This window comes from Panthera leo, chromosome B4 (assembly GCF_018350215.1).
Source record: "Panthera leo isolate Ple1 chromosome B4, P.leo_Ple1_pat1.1, whole genome shotgun sequence".
NCBI lineage: Eukaryota > Metazoa > Chordata > Mammalia > Carnivora > Felidae > Panthera > Panthera leo.
This window is the reverse complement of record NC_056685.1, coordinates 11,899,194-11,915,262: the sequence shown is the minus strand read 5'-3', so window position 1 is coordinate 11,915,262 and position 16,069 is coordinate 11,899,194. Positions and strand designations below refer to the sequence as shown.

The 16,069-nt window shown below is 40.4% G+C and overlaps 1 protein-coding gene across 4 annotated transcripts in view; it reads right to left on the bottom strand.

Annotated features, from left to right (window-relative positions):
* Nucleotides 1-16,069, bottom strand: part of OPTN (optineurin) — a 39,178-nt gene that overhangs the window by 6,298 nt on the left and 16,811 nt on the right. For all 4 annotated transcript variants that reach the window (XM_042944907.1, XM_042944904.1, XM_042944906.1 and 1 more), the window contains exons 6-11: nt 14,567-14,701; nt 7,707-7,809; nt 6,070-6,185; nt 4,326-4,475; nt 3,858-3,951; nt 383-541 (exon numbers count right to left, since the gene is read on the bottom strand). In XM_042944907.1, the coding sequence (XP_042800841.1) occupies nt 383-541; nt 3,858-3,951; nt 4,326-4,475; nt 6,070-6,185; nt 7,707-7,809; nt 14,567-14,701 (757 nt within the window). The remainder of the gene's footprint in view (nt 1-382; nt 542-3,857; nt 3,952-4,325; nt 4,476-6,069; nt 6,186-7,706; nt 7,810-14,566; nt 14,702-16,069) is intronic.

Sequence of the window (16,069 nt, the reverse complement as noted above, 5' to 3'; positions counted from 1 at the left end):
ACCCACAGAAATGCTGTGAGGTAACGAATGCCTGTCATTGTTTTAGCCGCTAAATCGGAGGGTAATTTCTTACCTAGAAACGTAAACATTATGCCACGATAGCAATCTCTTCACTGTTACAAAGTTACAAAGTAAAAATGGGCTACTTAATAGAGAAATGCCCATTGCTCTAATAAAAGCAGGGTTTTTTCCCCTCACATTTTATGGTTTCACTGGACGGTCTGGTGCACTTTCCACACGTGATGTGCTTCAATAAAATTTAAACAAAATATGTCGGTGGAAAGAATATAAAATCCAAAAATATATCTGAAACACCATCGCCTTCCCATTTGAGACCACAACCGGGGTTGGCGCCACTGAGCTCCGTCGCGACGCGGCTCACCTGAGCCCTCAGGACAGTCATGGTCTCCAGGTCCTCCTCCTGCTTCGCGATGGTCTGCTTCATCTCGTCCATCTGAAGCTGCTTGGAAGCCAGGGCCTTCTCTGCCAGCGCCAGTTTCTCACTTAGTTCTTGTAGTACCACCTTATCCACTTTTTCTGACTGCAAGAGACAAGTGTATTCTAGAATGGTTGTGACATAATCCAACCTGCTGTAGTAAAATATTAAAGGAAGTTTTGTCTGTTTTTAATTTTTTTTTTTTTCAACATTTTTTTTTATTTATTTTTGGGACAGAGAGAGACAGAGCATGAACGGGGGAGGGGCAGAGAGAGAGGGAGACACAGAATCGGAAACAGGCTCCAGGCTCCGAGCCATCAGCCCAGAGCCTGACGCGGGGCTCGAACTCACAGACCGTGAGATCGTGACCTGGCTGAAGTCGGACGCTTAACCGACTGCGCCACCCAGGCGCCCCGGAAGTTTTGTCTGTTTTTAAATGACAGGCTCTGAACTGTTCTGTTCATTGGCAATGGTAACGTGCTCAGAAAGTTGTACTCATTTAACTCACAGCTTGCAAATGATAATTTCTTTTTTTTTTTTTTTTTTGAGAGAGACACACACACACATACACACAGTGTGAGCAGGGGAGGGGCAGAGAGAGAGAGACAGAATCCCAAGCATGGTCCACACTGTCAGCACAGAGCTTGATGTGGAGCTTGAACTCATGAACCGTGAGATCATGACCTGAACCGAAATCAAGAGTCAGATGCTTAACCAGCTGAGCCACCGAGGCACCCCACAAATTATAATTTCGTAATTTAAAACAATGAAAAAACCCCCACTAAAATAAGGGAAATAATAACAAACCTTGATCTCAATGACGTTGTAACTCACTGCTACTGTTATTTTTCCCACTAATGTTACTCTTACTTGGTGAAGTCAGTGGAAAAGAAACGTGTTTAAGTTAAAAATTTATCCCATCACACCTGTCAGAATGGCCAGTATCAAAAAAGACAAGAGAGAACAAATGTTGGTGAGGATGTGGAGAAAGGGGAACCCTTGTGCACTGTTGGCGGAAACGTAAACTAGTGCAGCCACTTTGGAAAACAGTAGGGAGTTTCCTCAAAAAATTAAAAATAGAACTACCGTATGATTCAGCAATTCCACTTCTGTGTATATATCCAAAGAAAATGAAAATACTAATTCAAAAAGATATATCCACTCCTATGTTTACTACAGAATTATTTACAGTAGCCAAGATACGGAAGCAACCCAAGGGTCCATCAAAGAAGTGATGTGTATATATGTATATGCACAATGAAGTATTAGTCAGCCATAAAAAGACTGAAATGTTGCCATTTGTGACAATATGGATGGACCAAGAGGGTATTCTGCTAAGTGAAGTAAGTCAGAGAAACAAATACCATATGATTTCACTTACATGTGGCATCTAAAAAACAAAACAAATGCACAAACAAAACAGAAACAAACTCATAAATACAGAGAACAAACTGGTGGTTGCCAGAGGAGAGAGAGATAGGGGGATGGGCCAGATAGGTGAAGGGGGTCAAGAGGTACAAACTTCTAGTTATAAAATATAAGCCAAGGGAAAGCACAGTACAGCGAAGGGGATACAGTTGGGGTTAGAACAACACGGGGGTTAGAGGTACTTACTCCCGCATAGTCACAAATTTACACATAACTTTTGACTCCCCAGAAATTTAACTAGTAATAGTCTATGGTTGACTGGAAGCCTTACTGATAATTTAGTTGGTTAACATATACTTTGTGTGTTATATGAGTTATATGCTATATTCTGACAATAAAGTGAGCTAGAGAAAAGAAAATGTTATTAGGAAAGTCATAAAGAAAAAAATACATTTATAGTACTATACTTCAAAAAATCTGCATATTAGGGGGCACCTGGGTGGCTCGGTTGAGTGTCCAACTTCAGCTCAGGTCATGATCTCGTGATTTGTGAGTCTGAGCCCCTCATCGGGCTTGCTGCTGTCAGCACAGAGCCCGCTTTAGATCCTCTGTCCCTCTTTCTTTGTCCCTCCCCTGCTTGCGCTCTCTCAAAAATAAACATTTTTTAAAAAATTTAAAAAAGAAATAAAAAAGCTGCACATTAAGTGGACCTATGCAAACCCCTTTTGTTCAAGGGTCAACTGTACGGTCAATACTATCATAACGACTTTGTATGGTGACAGATGGTAACTACAATTATGAGCATTTCAAAATGTGTATAAATATCAAATCACTATGAAAACTGATCTGACATAATATTGCAACTATACTTTAGTTGCAATTAAAAATAAATACATAGGGGTACCTGGGTGGCTCAGTCAGCTAAGTGTTCGCTCTCGATTTCGGCTCAGGTCATGATCTCACGGTTTGTGAGTTTGAGCCCTACACTGGGCTCTGCACTGACAGCATGAAGCCTGCTTGGGATTCTGTCTCCTTCTTTCTCTGGCCCCCCACCGCTCACTATCTCTCTCTCAAAAAATAAATTAACAAACATTAAAAAATAATCAAAAAAAATTTACTAAGTCTTAGGAACAATATTCTCTTAAGAAAAACGAAAAACAAAGAGTACATTTATAAGCATATAAACTCAAATTCAGAGCTTCCATGATCTTTACTTATTTATCCCAGCTTTCTTCAAGTAAAACTGACAAATAAAACTGTAAGATATTTGGGGCGCCTGGGTGGCTCAGTCGGTTAAGTGTCCGACTTCAGCTCAGGTCACGATCTCGCAGTCTGTGAGTTCGAGCCCCACGTCGGGCTCTGGGCTGATGGCTCAGAGCCTGGAGCCTGCTTCCGATTCTGTGTCTCCCCCTCTCTCTGACCCTCCCCCGTTCATGCTCTGTCTCTGTCTCAAAAGTAAACATTAAAAAAAAAAAATTTAAAAAAACAAAACAAAAAAAACCTGTAAGATATTTAAGGTGAAGAATGTGGCAATTTGACAGGTGTATACAGCATGACAGGGTTCCAACCAGGTTAATTAACATCCATCACCTCACATATCTACCCATGTTTAAACTGCCATATCATGGTGGTATTATACTAATGGAAGTTGCAGTCTGGTGAGTCCAGAGTCTCAAGGTCACTGACAGTAGCAAGCTAGCCCCATGATAGCTCAACGGACACGACCCCTCCAGGGGCAGCCAGTGGTCTCACCGCGCCCTGCTCACGTGGGAGCCCATGCTGGTAGCTGTCCTACAGACCCACCTGCTGTTAGAAATCCTAAAAACTTACTCCCCGACTGTAGGACTCAGCACCATCCCTGCACGCGAAGCACGTTACACATAGGAAGAACACCGGAACTCACACGCACTCGGAGACGAGAAATCAATGATAAAATGAAGGGCACCCTTTGAAACCAGACTTAGTTAAGGATTGACAACTACTTTACGTATAAAAATGTTTAACGGTTTCTTTTTATTATGAGGCTACGGAAGTAATTTTCTTCTATGAGTACCTCTTTCCTTTTTAGCTCCTCGATCGTTTTCAACGAATTATTGTATTCTTGAAGAAGCTTGTTATGTGTCACCTGGAGAGTGGCTACCTTGGACCTATTGAAAAAGACAGTAAGAAATGGAATCTTGGGGGAGATATCATAAGAACTTAGTCTTGCTTTCCAACCCCCTTCTGAACACTCAACTAGCAAATTCTTCTCTCCTACCTTTGCCATCCCACCACCTGCTAGCATTTTCTTACTCTCAAAGAAAACAATCTTTACAAAAAAAAAAATCAAGATTGATTACAAGTCACGTTAATAATTCTGTTATAATAAAACAAATGTTATCTCCTCAGAAAAATCTCCTGTGCTCCTTCAGATACATAAAAGAGAAAATCTTTTAATGTATTCTCAAATCCTATTTCCAATCTGATAAAAGTGCTCTCCTATTTTCTTCCAGCAAGTAGTCATTTGGTCGTGGCTACTCACTTTTCATCTTCAGTTTTAGCTTGCTCCATTTTGATTTCTGATCGCATGCTTTCCACTTGTAGTTCCAACTTTTTGTTGTTATAAACAAGCTCCTGCTTTTCATTCAGCTCTGATGGGGTTGCAGAATTCTTCCTTTCAAGGGCCTGACACCTAAGAAAGATCGATATTTCATGAGGATGAACGACGCTCCTTCATTTCTCAGTGGCTCTTAAATCCCAAGACTATGTAGCAAATACAAAGAAATTTAGGATTGCATTTTTCAAGGAGTATTTAGCAATGCAAACTAAAATATTTTATCCTCCTTGCTTCTTTACTAGAAACAGGCAGTATTTCTAAACCCTCATGACTAAACATTAAAAAAATACAGATCTTTTCTTGGAAAATAAATTTACATATTTCAGAATCCGTATGCCTAATGTAAAAAAGTACAGATCTAAGACCACACAAGCCTTACGCAGTCATGTAAAAACTGCCTTATGTAGTCATGTAAGAACATATTTTTGTTCTTCAGACACAGACCAAAATAGTAATTGGCTAAAGGTCCTTTTCACATACTGATCCATGGATATTGTCAATATTTTAAAAAGTTATGGGTTCTGTTAAGCACAAAGAATATGACTTCTGACAAAGTTTGTTTTTTTTTTTAGTGTTTATTTTTGAGACAGAGAGAGACAGAGCATGAGTGGGGGAGGGGCAGACACAGAATCAGAAGCAGGCTCCAGGCTCTGAGCTGTGAGCACAGAGCCTGACATGGGGCTTGAACTCATGAACCGTGAGGTCAGGACCTGAGCTGAATTTGGATGCTTAATTGACTGAGCCACCCAGGGGCCCCATGACAAAGATTTAATAAGGGAAAAGAAGATATCCTAAGCCCTCTTAAAGATCAGAAAGAGAATTTCAGTATAATAATAGTAAATATGAAACTACGGTGGCCACATGCAAGGCATTAACGCCAAGCGTGTCAAACATCTCAACACGTTACGAAGTAGGGATAATGACACACATTTTACAAATGATAAAACTAGGGCTCAGAGAGGTTAAATAACCAACTTGCCCAAGCTAATACCACAAATGAATTGTAGATCCACATTTCAACGAGGTCAGTTTGTCCAAAGTCCCTAGCTTTCGCTACCATGCTGTGCCAGATTACCAGAATACTGTTTAGCCTTGGTAAATTTAACTCCCAGGCAACATACGCTCCTACACTGTGCCGGGAATATGCTTGCCAGCCAATCCCAAAGAACCACATAAACTTCGCTCTTCTAAATTCTGGGTAACTCGTTACATCAAGAAAAACAAGCACATGCAAAGTTCTCAGTGTAAACAGTAGCCTTCATAACTGATTGAAAATGATTTTCTTTTCCTCAATAAATCTCATTCCAGTTCTTTTTGCTCTTTGCAGCTTTCGTTTATGTGTCCTTGTATCAACGCTGTTGACTCAGGAAGGTCACAGGACATCTGGCTTACTGCTTTTTTACAGGTCCTCACAGAGGCTAGTGCATCTCACTGACACCCGCAAACAGCTGAACCAGATTTCCCCGGCCCCCCGCCCCCCGCATTTTCGTACACGTATTTCACGTGAACCTGTGCCTTCACCTCAACATTCGTGTTTTCCAAATTCAGATTTTAATTAGGTTTCTATTTTTCTTTCGGTAACACAGTAGCGAAACCATGTTTTTACATGGTATTTTGTCAAAATGTACACTTTCTGAAGAAGAAGAAAAAATTCATCCCTCACTCTTACTTCTCTTGAAGTCTCTTCTTCATTAGCTCAGCTTCGCTGAGTTTTGTATGAGCCTCTTGAAGCTCCTTAAATAGGGTGGTCACCTGAAGGTTCAACGTCTCCACTTCGCTTCCAACCTGTCACACAGAAAATCCCAAGCACGCACATGCAATTCACATCAGAGATCAAATGAACCTCTTTGTGAGAAAACAGTGTGAACCATTAGTGTCCAACTAAGACTGATGGGTGAATTGATTAAACTTTGGACAATGAACACCCCAAATACTGTACATGAAAAGAAACGTTTTAGATACAACTCTGTCACCTGATATGTCTGTATTTACTAGTTATATATAACAGTTTATATTTCACAATGTGTAATTTATATGTATAATCACTAATAAATATAAATAGATAAATATAAATAAATATAACATATATGTATACACAAAGTGCTCTTTTTCTTACATAAATGATCAATTCGGATGCACTTGTGATAATGACTTTATCATAGTTTTTTTTCTTATAGAAATGGGTGGAGTTTATTTAAATGGAAGAAAAACGTCTCCTCTTTGATACTTGGCAACCCAAGAACCTCCCTTCTTAAGACTTGTAGGGGCCAAAATTCACACAAACGTTCCCAGATGTTAAGGTTTTGACTTTTAAATAGAGGCCGCAGGCATTTTAGGTTTTGCTAATTTCTGCTCGTCCTTTATCATAACTACGTTAATACTGATCACGGTCCAGGGGATCACAGAACATAGTGGTGTCAGAGCACAATCTAATTTATCCAGACAGCAACCCATGCCCATCCATATTCCCTGGCTGATTTATGTCTCCAGTTTACTCCACTTTTTTCACTGAACCGCCTTTTTCCCGGCAGTTCTGGCAGAATTGCTGGCAATGAGTTTTATGTTGCCTTGGAAGTCTCGGTACTTCTCTATTACTAACAAATGGTTTTGGTCAACCAAGTACGATTACGCCCAGGCTGCCTCTTCGTCTCTGTGTTTTAAGTGGTCGTCAGTCTCTTGAAGTAGGAGACTCAGCCCCGGCCATGGCATACGGTAGGCACTCCGCATACATTTGCTGAATAAATGAATCCGCTGAGGTGAGCATCTTACGTCCACGCTTGTCACGTGGGCAACTGCAGCCCTCACAACTTCCTGGCTTCGCCAGCCTTCCCTAAGCTGAAGACCATGTGGCAGGCTCCAAGGGCACATCTCTGAGCTGCCACGGAACACTGGTGGTACAAGCTTTTCATTCAAACTATGTCATTCAAACCAGTAGGAGGGTAGAACCAAAAGCTTTTAATGAGATCTCGAGTTTCTGGGTCATATTCTCAAATGATCTTATTACAAAGTGGACAACATTCCTTTCTCCATTAGCAGGCCTGTTCACTCAGTAAGTTAGGAGAGAAATCAGCCAAGAAGAGACAGAGGCGTGATTCCCTAGAATCACTGGGATGGGAACACATCTCCCTACAATTTACTATGGATGAATTTCAAATCGGGACATGGAATAGGAGAGAAATAGAATATATCCAACATTAAAATTATTTCTATTTCTAACGCGAAGAACCCGACACAAGACTCGACTTCAGATACCACGCTTTGGGCCCTCGGGGGGGGGTGACAGAGTCTGAGAACCTGAGTACCCACGGTTTCTGGGCCTTTCTCCTCTTCTTTCTCTTTTTCTTTGCTCGTCTCTGTCTGGGTCTCGACTTCCGCATGATCACTGGCTTTCTTTTCAAAATATGAAACTCTGAAAAAGTGCAGAATATGGAAAAGTTACTTTCTCTGTGGCTTCAAGAAGAGAAACAGTTGCGGAAGCACTAAAAGAACGCCGTTTGAAATCGATGAGAGATCTGGGGCTTCAAAATTTCTCTGCACTTGCTACGTTAACTTTTTTGGGTTTTGCTCTCATCCTCAAATTGGCTAGAATTGACTGAAAGGATGGGTTTAGGCAGGGTAAAAGGCATAAATCATCCCAAACACTGAAAAACACTGCCACTTTTCACGTAACAGTAATATGCAGAAATATTTTTAAAATCTGTGTTTTTGTGTGTACGTAGGTCATGCCCGTGTGTTACAAGACTGTGTGTCCCTTTATAAGGATTCAGCAGAGAGAGGATGCCTTTTTAGGATCCATCAAAGGTCGCAAGTCCCTAAAAACACAGAAATGGACCAACCTTCCTCCACTGAATCATAACCACATGAAAGCCAGCCCAGCGCAAATAAAACAAGAAGAGATTTCTGGTTAAAGATGGTATACTGAATACATGCATGTAATTCTTGTCCCACCCTGAACCCCACCAAAATGACTTTTAAAAAGCCACGTGCGTACAAGAACAAATAGAAAGGGAAAGGAAGTAACAGCAAGAAGATTTGGGGGGCATGGCTACGAGTGGGAACTGAGCCAATAGAGCTGGGTCTGAAGCCAACAGTAGGGAGAGCCAGTGTAAGGTCATCGACACTGTGGCAACCAAAAGGCTCAGGAGTCATCGGCACCAGGTACGTCGGGATCTGGGGACAAAGATGGGGCCTGTTTAAGAGGGACTACAAGATCACAAAATAAAGGGTTTCTGGAGTCAGACAGTAAGAGATGAGAAGTGGGTTCTTCTGTAAGGGGAACTTACACACAGAACACTAAGACCCTCAGCCACCTCTTCCTACTCAAGGACTTTGACATCTAGAAAAGTACCTTCCAGGCAGGATGCTGGAAGAGTCTCCGTTGGAGTACATAAGGATACTCCAGCATAAGGGAAAAGATTTAAAGTTTCGGACACAGGGCTTCCCCGAGAAAACCTCCCAGCCAGATCTCCTGAGATGTGGACCCAGAGCTGCAATCAGCTTCTAATACCCTATTATCCTGCTGAATCTGAGCAAACAGGCAAGACTGCTGGACATTTAAGGGAAATCTTAATATGAAACTGAAAAGAGTAATTTACTGAAAACAGAATATGCCAGTGGGGAAAAAAAAAGTAAAAAAAACAGCACTGATGAAGGATCCTTAGACACATAAACACTACAACCACCAAAAAAATGGAACACAATAAAAAAGATTCTCTCCTGCAAAAAAGGAAGATGAAAGTTGATCAAATGTATCAGAAAGGAGAAAGAAGAAAAAAGGAGAGCTAGAAAAAGGGAACAAGGGGTTAAACCACAGGAGATCCAATTCAAAAAGAAAAGTGATGCTAGAAAGAGAGAACAAAGAAAACTGAGGGTTAGAGATAATTACTAAATGAATTCAAGATCATTTTTAAAGAACTGAAGGACATGAGCCTGCAGAATGAAAGAGCCTAAGAGTGTCCAGAACAGACAGATGAAAAACAGGTTCACCACCAACGCATGTGAGAAGTCTCATCACCACAAACATGAAGAATCACAATGGCACTGGGTTTCTCAGCAGTAACACCAAAACCGAGGGCACAAGGAAGCCACGTTTTCGAAAAGTGGAGGGAAAATTATATCCGATTACAGAATTCTATATCTAGCCAAACTATCCATGAAGTATAAAGGCAAGAGGAGAGATTTTCAGATATGAAGGTGTCAGAAAATATACTGCCCATAAATTCTTTTTTCAGTGAGTCAGTGGAGATATGGTGGGCTTGATTTGAAAAGAAATTTAAAAAAAAAGCATAGGAAAGGCATTAGATTCAGGAAACAGGTGATGGAACACAGGAGAGATGAAGGAGTTCCCCAGGGCAAAAGTAAAGGGAGGTGCCAAGATGAGTTCAATGTAGCAGGACCTGGGAAGCAAGCAGGCCAGATTGCAGCGAGAATACTGTTAGACTACTAACACATCTGAGAGGTTTCCTTGTTGGGGAAGAGCATGGGGAAACTAAGCAAGTTTTAAAAATGTAATTATGCATAGAGGCAAAAGAAAAATAAGTTGTATAAAAAAAGGAAGAATGTTCAAGGCACAGAGCAGAGCTCAACTCAGAGCTCCATGTGCATGTCTAATAACATCAACACTGAGTACTTATCTCACTACATTTCAACATAGCCGATTTTGGAGGTGGAGCGGGCAAGCCAGGTCCGGAAGCATCTGTGTGCGATGACAACGAGGGGGGTGAAAAACAGTTAAATCTCCATCTTTCAGAGTCGGAGGTCAATAGATTGTGTTCACAACAGGGGGAAAATTCAGCAGCAATTTGAGCCCGGTACATGGAGGGAAACATCAAAATGGCCGGAACCAATGCAAATGGCTCCAAACCATTTGCAAACCTAAGGGGCTGCACGGGCACTCTTTCAGGCCAAGCCAAATAAATGGGTTAAGGGCCAGCTGGTGCAGGGTTGACGGATGACCCTTCATTACACTATTCACATCCGACACAGGGCTCCATGGGAAAATTCTTCTCCAAGGAAAATTTTCATCTTGGACTGAATTTCTGTGCTACCTCTCGATTCTCTTGGGCTACACTTTCTACACACTTCCCCCACTTACTTGCTGTCAGTTTAAGTTTGTTTAGAAAACAAAAAATTGCATGAAATACTAATCCTGGAAAACAATGGGGAAAAAAAAAGACAAACCTATTGACTTCTCTCCCCACAAATCTCCTAAAAATTTTCAGAATAAATTTTAGACTGTTTATACCCTTATTTCTCATGATTAATGAAGAGAGTTGAAGACTCACTTGTTTGAGAAAAACACATGTTAGGTCTTGGAATGTGTTTTCATCATTTCCTATAGAGCATGAAACCAAAGCAGGCTAACCAGGTTTCTCAGTTTCAGTCCTGCCTTAGCTAGGAGAAAATCATCCTGACACTCACCTAGAGAACATCAGTCTTGGTAACTATCACTGACTTCCCGGTTGTTAAATACAGAAAGAAGGCTGGCACACAAAGTAGAAATTCAATGCGACTGGGAATGGGACCCTTCTCAGGTGTTCAAGGGGAGAGACTAAAAACAGCCATCTCAAGGGCAGGCCGGACTTCCTAGGGCAGGCTGAAGGGCTGTGGCTGCAGACAGAGGGCTGTAATCATTTTGGAAGCAGGAATTATATATATCTCATATGAACGATCAGGATGTATAATTAGCAAATTCCTAAGTTTCCACTTCCACCATGAAAGCTGATCATGCTAAATAAGGATGAATTACTGGCTACACCTGACTTCTGAGAATGATGTATGGAACATGGGAGGGGTAAACCTGACTATAAAATACAAACACACGGATTACTCAGGCTACTGAGGGCCTTCTTCAACACGTAACTCCTTCCCTTCAAAAACCAGCTGTGATAACTAAGGTGTAAAAGGAGGGCATTCATCCATCCATTCCTTTGTTCATTTATCTGTGCACTGTTAACTATGCTTTTGGGATTTGTCTAAAAGATAGGACAAATATTTTGCTCCATGAGAATACATGGTGCTAGTCTCCTAGAAGTCAACCTTTGAAATTTTCTAAGGGACAGCAGTAGCATATGGTGTAAAAACCTAGGATTTAGAGCCAGCATGCCCTTAGCACCTTTGAAAAGCTATCAGATAAGTCACCGGACAAAGGCCAATGTGTTTTCCAGATTAACCTCATCTGAATAAATAACATAGGTTTCACATTTTAAGATCTTTCTATAGTTAAAAATTTTAACTGCTTCAGTTAGAAAGTACTTTTTTTTTTTTAAGTTTATTTTGAGAGAGAGAGATAGAGAGAGCAGGGGAGTGAGCAGTTAGCAGTGCCTGACGTGGGGCTTGAACTCATAAACCGTAAGATCATGACCTGAGCTGAGATCAACAGTCGAATGCTTAACTGACTGAGCCACCCAGGGACCCCAGGAAGTGCTTCTTATAGTGCTAGAATTTTAAGATCAATAAGGCATCTATAACTTCTGAGAGAATTAATTATATTGTAGTATATTTATGATTAAATGTTGCAATCACTGGAGTCCTAAAACTACTGTGTAACCTCTTCCATGTCTTATGTGGTTTAGCATTTTGCACTTCTAAAAAGTACATTTGCACATAGAAATTTATTGACTTCACAACTCTATACCGTAGATGAATTTTACCCCTAAGTATTTATGTGTGTTTGCACGTCTACCACATTCTATGAGGCTGGTATCTCCCTTATACCAAAAACAGACACAGGCATCACAAGAAAAGAAAATTACAGACTAATACCCCTTAAGAATAAAGATGCAAAAATCCTAAATAAAATTTTAGCAATCCAAACTAGCAACATATAGAAAGGATTATACATCATGACCAATGGGATTTACCCAGGAATGAAAGGTTTAACATGTGAAAATCAATCAGTATAATACATCATATTAACAGAAGCTTTAAAAACCCATATAATCATCCCCATAGACATGGAAAGCATTTCACAAAATCCAAAACCCTTCATGATAAAAATTGTAACAATCTATAACTAGAATGCAGTTTCTCAACTTGACACAGCATCTATGAAACCTTACAGCTAACAGTGTACTTGATGGTAAAAGGCTGAAGGCCTTCCCTCTAAGGTTAGGAACAGACAAGCATGTCTGCTTTTTCAACTTATATTTCACATTGTGCTAGAGATTCTAGCCAGTGGAATAATGGAAGAAAAAGAAATACAAAGTATTTCATGTTGGTAAGGAAGAAGTAACACTATCTCTTTGTAGATGATGTGATCTTGTATAAAGAAAATCCTAAGGAATCCACTAAAAAACTAATAGTGCGAATACGTGAGTTCTAACAAGGTTGCAAGCTACAAGATCAATATATAATATACAAAAAAAAAAAAAAAAAAGCCAGTGATATTTCTGCATACTACCAAAGAATACTCCAAAAATGAAATTAAGAAAACAATTTCATGTATACAGTTCTAAAAAGACCAGAATACATAGGAACAAATTTTGAAAAGCAGTGTATGACCTATATGTTGAAAACAACAAAACATCACTGAAATACATCACAGCTGACCTAAATAAATCCATGGATTATCTTTCATGGATCAGAACATTTAACAATGTTAAGAGGGCATAACTCTCCAAACTGAACTCCAGGGTCAATGCAATCCTTAACAAAATCCCAGCTGGCTTTCCACACCACCGCCCCCCACCCCACCCCCGACAGAAACTGAAAAACTTATCCTAAGATTTATACAGAAAAACATGAAATCCACAGTAGCCAAAATAATCGTCCTGATTACTCCTGATTCCAAAATTTACTACAAAACTATAGTAATCAAGACAGTGTAGTATTAGCAAAGAATAGGCATATAAATCAAAGGAATGAAATTGAGGGTCTAGAAATTAATCTTTACAGGTATGGCCAACTGATTTATTCCAAAGGGGGGCAAGACAGTTCAGTGAGGGAAAGAATGGTCAACAAATGGTGTTAGGATGAATGGAAATCTACACATGAAAGAATGAAGTTGGTCCCCTACCTCACACCATATACACAAATGAACTGAAAATGGATCAGAGACCTAAATGTAGGAGCTAAAACTATAAACCTTTTAGGAGAAAACATAGGAGTGAATCCTCATGACCCTGGATTAGTCAATGCTCCTTAGATACAACACCAAAAGCATAAATGACATAAGAAAAATAGATAAACTGACTACATAAAAATAAAAAAAAAATTTGTGCTGCCAATGATAGCACCCAGGAACTGAAAAGATAATCTACAGAATGGGAGAATATATTTGCAAGTCATATACCTCATAAGGGATTTGCATCTTGAATATATAATGAACTCTTATAACTCAGTAATAAAAAGGCAATCCAATTTTTTTTAAATGGGCAAAGGATTTCAAGGGATGTTTCTTCAAGGAAGGTATACAAATGAGCAACATGAAAAGATATTAGTTGTTAAGAAAATGAAATCAAAATCACAGTGAGGATGTGGGAGAAAAGTAGAACCCTCATATATTGCTGGTGGAAACATAAAATGGAGCAGCCAATGTGGATAACAGTTTGGTATTTCCTCAAACTATTAACCACAGAGTTACCAATGACCCAGCAATCCCACTCCTGGGTACATAACCCTAGAGAATTAAAAAAATATATGTATATATACCTCCACACAAAAAAATTGTGCATGAATGTTTAAAGCAAATATTATTCACAACAGGCATAAACTGGGAAGCAAAACGTTCACCAGCTGATAAATAAACAAAATGTTGTCCAGCCCCATGGTGGACTGACTCTTTCCTGGCAACAAAAAGGAACTGAAGAACTGACACACGCCACAACATGGATGAACCTGGAAAACATGCTACATAAAATAAGTCAATCACTAAAGTGCACATATTATATGATTCCATTTATACGAAATGTCCAGAAAAAGCGAATCTGTGGAGACAGAAAACCGATTACTGGGGAAGGGGAATGAGGAATCAGTGTCAGTGGGAAGTGGTTTCCTATTTGGTGGAAAAAAATGTTCTAAAATTATAATGTGGTAATGGTTACATGACTGAATATTCTAGACGACACGGAAATGTATTCCTTAAGTGGATGGATTATCTGGTATCTTAATCACATCTCTATAAAGCTGTGCCAGGGCATGAATAGTTCAAATTACCTATTTCATACCTTTCTTTGGCTTCCTTGAGTGCAATTTCAAGGCTCTCCACCTTCTGGTTTCCTTCCCTTAGACAAAGCAGGAGCTGGCTCACAGTTAATTCTTCAGATTCCAAATAATTCCTGGCACCTTCTGCAAATTTGCTCCTAGATCAAAAACAGCATACACATTAAAAGGTTTTCATCAGAAAACAAAAATGTCAAAGTGTCTGTGAGTATAACTGGAACCAACTTAAAGGAACTGCTTCCCAGAACACTTTCCAAACAACTCTCATTTACAGACCAAACGCGGGTGGCCCTGCGCCCACCAGGGCCCCACTCCTCCATGCTTTCTGGGAAGCACACGCTCGCTTCCTCCAAATGGCCGGTGTGCCCACAACATCAGACCACAGGGCCCACGGGACCAGAGGTGGCCCTGGTTTCCAGTGCCTGGCCTTCCTAGAGAACCAGCCTCAGAGAGGACCACAGTTATACAAAGGACACAAGCAGGCCTGCTGCCTGTGACACGCAGACCACCGGCCTTTCTCCTGCTTGACGTTCTCAAGTCAAGAGAAAAAAATCATTTTTGTTTTTGATTTCAAATCATTAGAGCAGAGAAATGTAGGCACTGTTGGTATGTCAAATATTTTTCTTGATTTCAACTCTGATGAAATCAAGAAGCAGTTCATCCACAAATAAAACCAGGACCACCGGTGTGGTAACTACACCTCCCGGGTGACTGTGCCGATGCTCATGGCATCTAACCAAGTTCACGTGTCTCATAAACAGTCAGGATTAAATGCCGGTTCCTGACTCCAAAGCTCAAACTCCAAACCGAGAAATCAATCTATGACTCCTTGATATAATAATAATAATAATAATAATAATAATGTTATGTTTATTTTTGAGAAAAAGGGAGAGAGTGTGAGGGGGGGAGGGGCAGAGAGAGAGGGAGACACAGACTCCAGAACAGGCTCCAGGCTCTGAGCTGTCAGTCCAGAGCCTGATGCAGGGCTTGAATCCATGAACCATGAAATCACGACCTGAGCTGAAGTTGGATGCTTAACCCACTGAGCTACCCAGGTGACCCACTTTCTTTTTTTTAAATGTTCATTTATTTATTTTTGAGAGAGAGAGAGAAAAAAAAGAATGAGTCGGGGAAGGGCACAGAGAGAGGAGAAGAAAGATGCCTAAGTGGGCTCTGGGCTAACAGCACAGAGTCCGGTGTGGGGCTTGAACTCACAAACTCTGAGATCATGACCTGAGCGGAAATCAAGAGTCCGATGTTTAACCGACTGAGCCCCCCAGATGCTCCCTTAATATACCTTCAAACAAGGCAAGGAAGCTGTTATTGACAAGAACTGTGGCCTGGGGGCACCTGGCTAACTCAGTCAGGAGCCTGTGGCTCTTGATCTCAGGGTTTTAAGTTTGAGCCCTACATTGGGTGTAGAGATTACTTAAAAATAAAATCTTAAAAAAAAAAAAAAACCTGTGGCTTAAAAGGGGAAGTGGTTTTGGCAGGTGGATATAAACGAG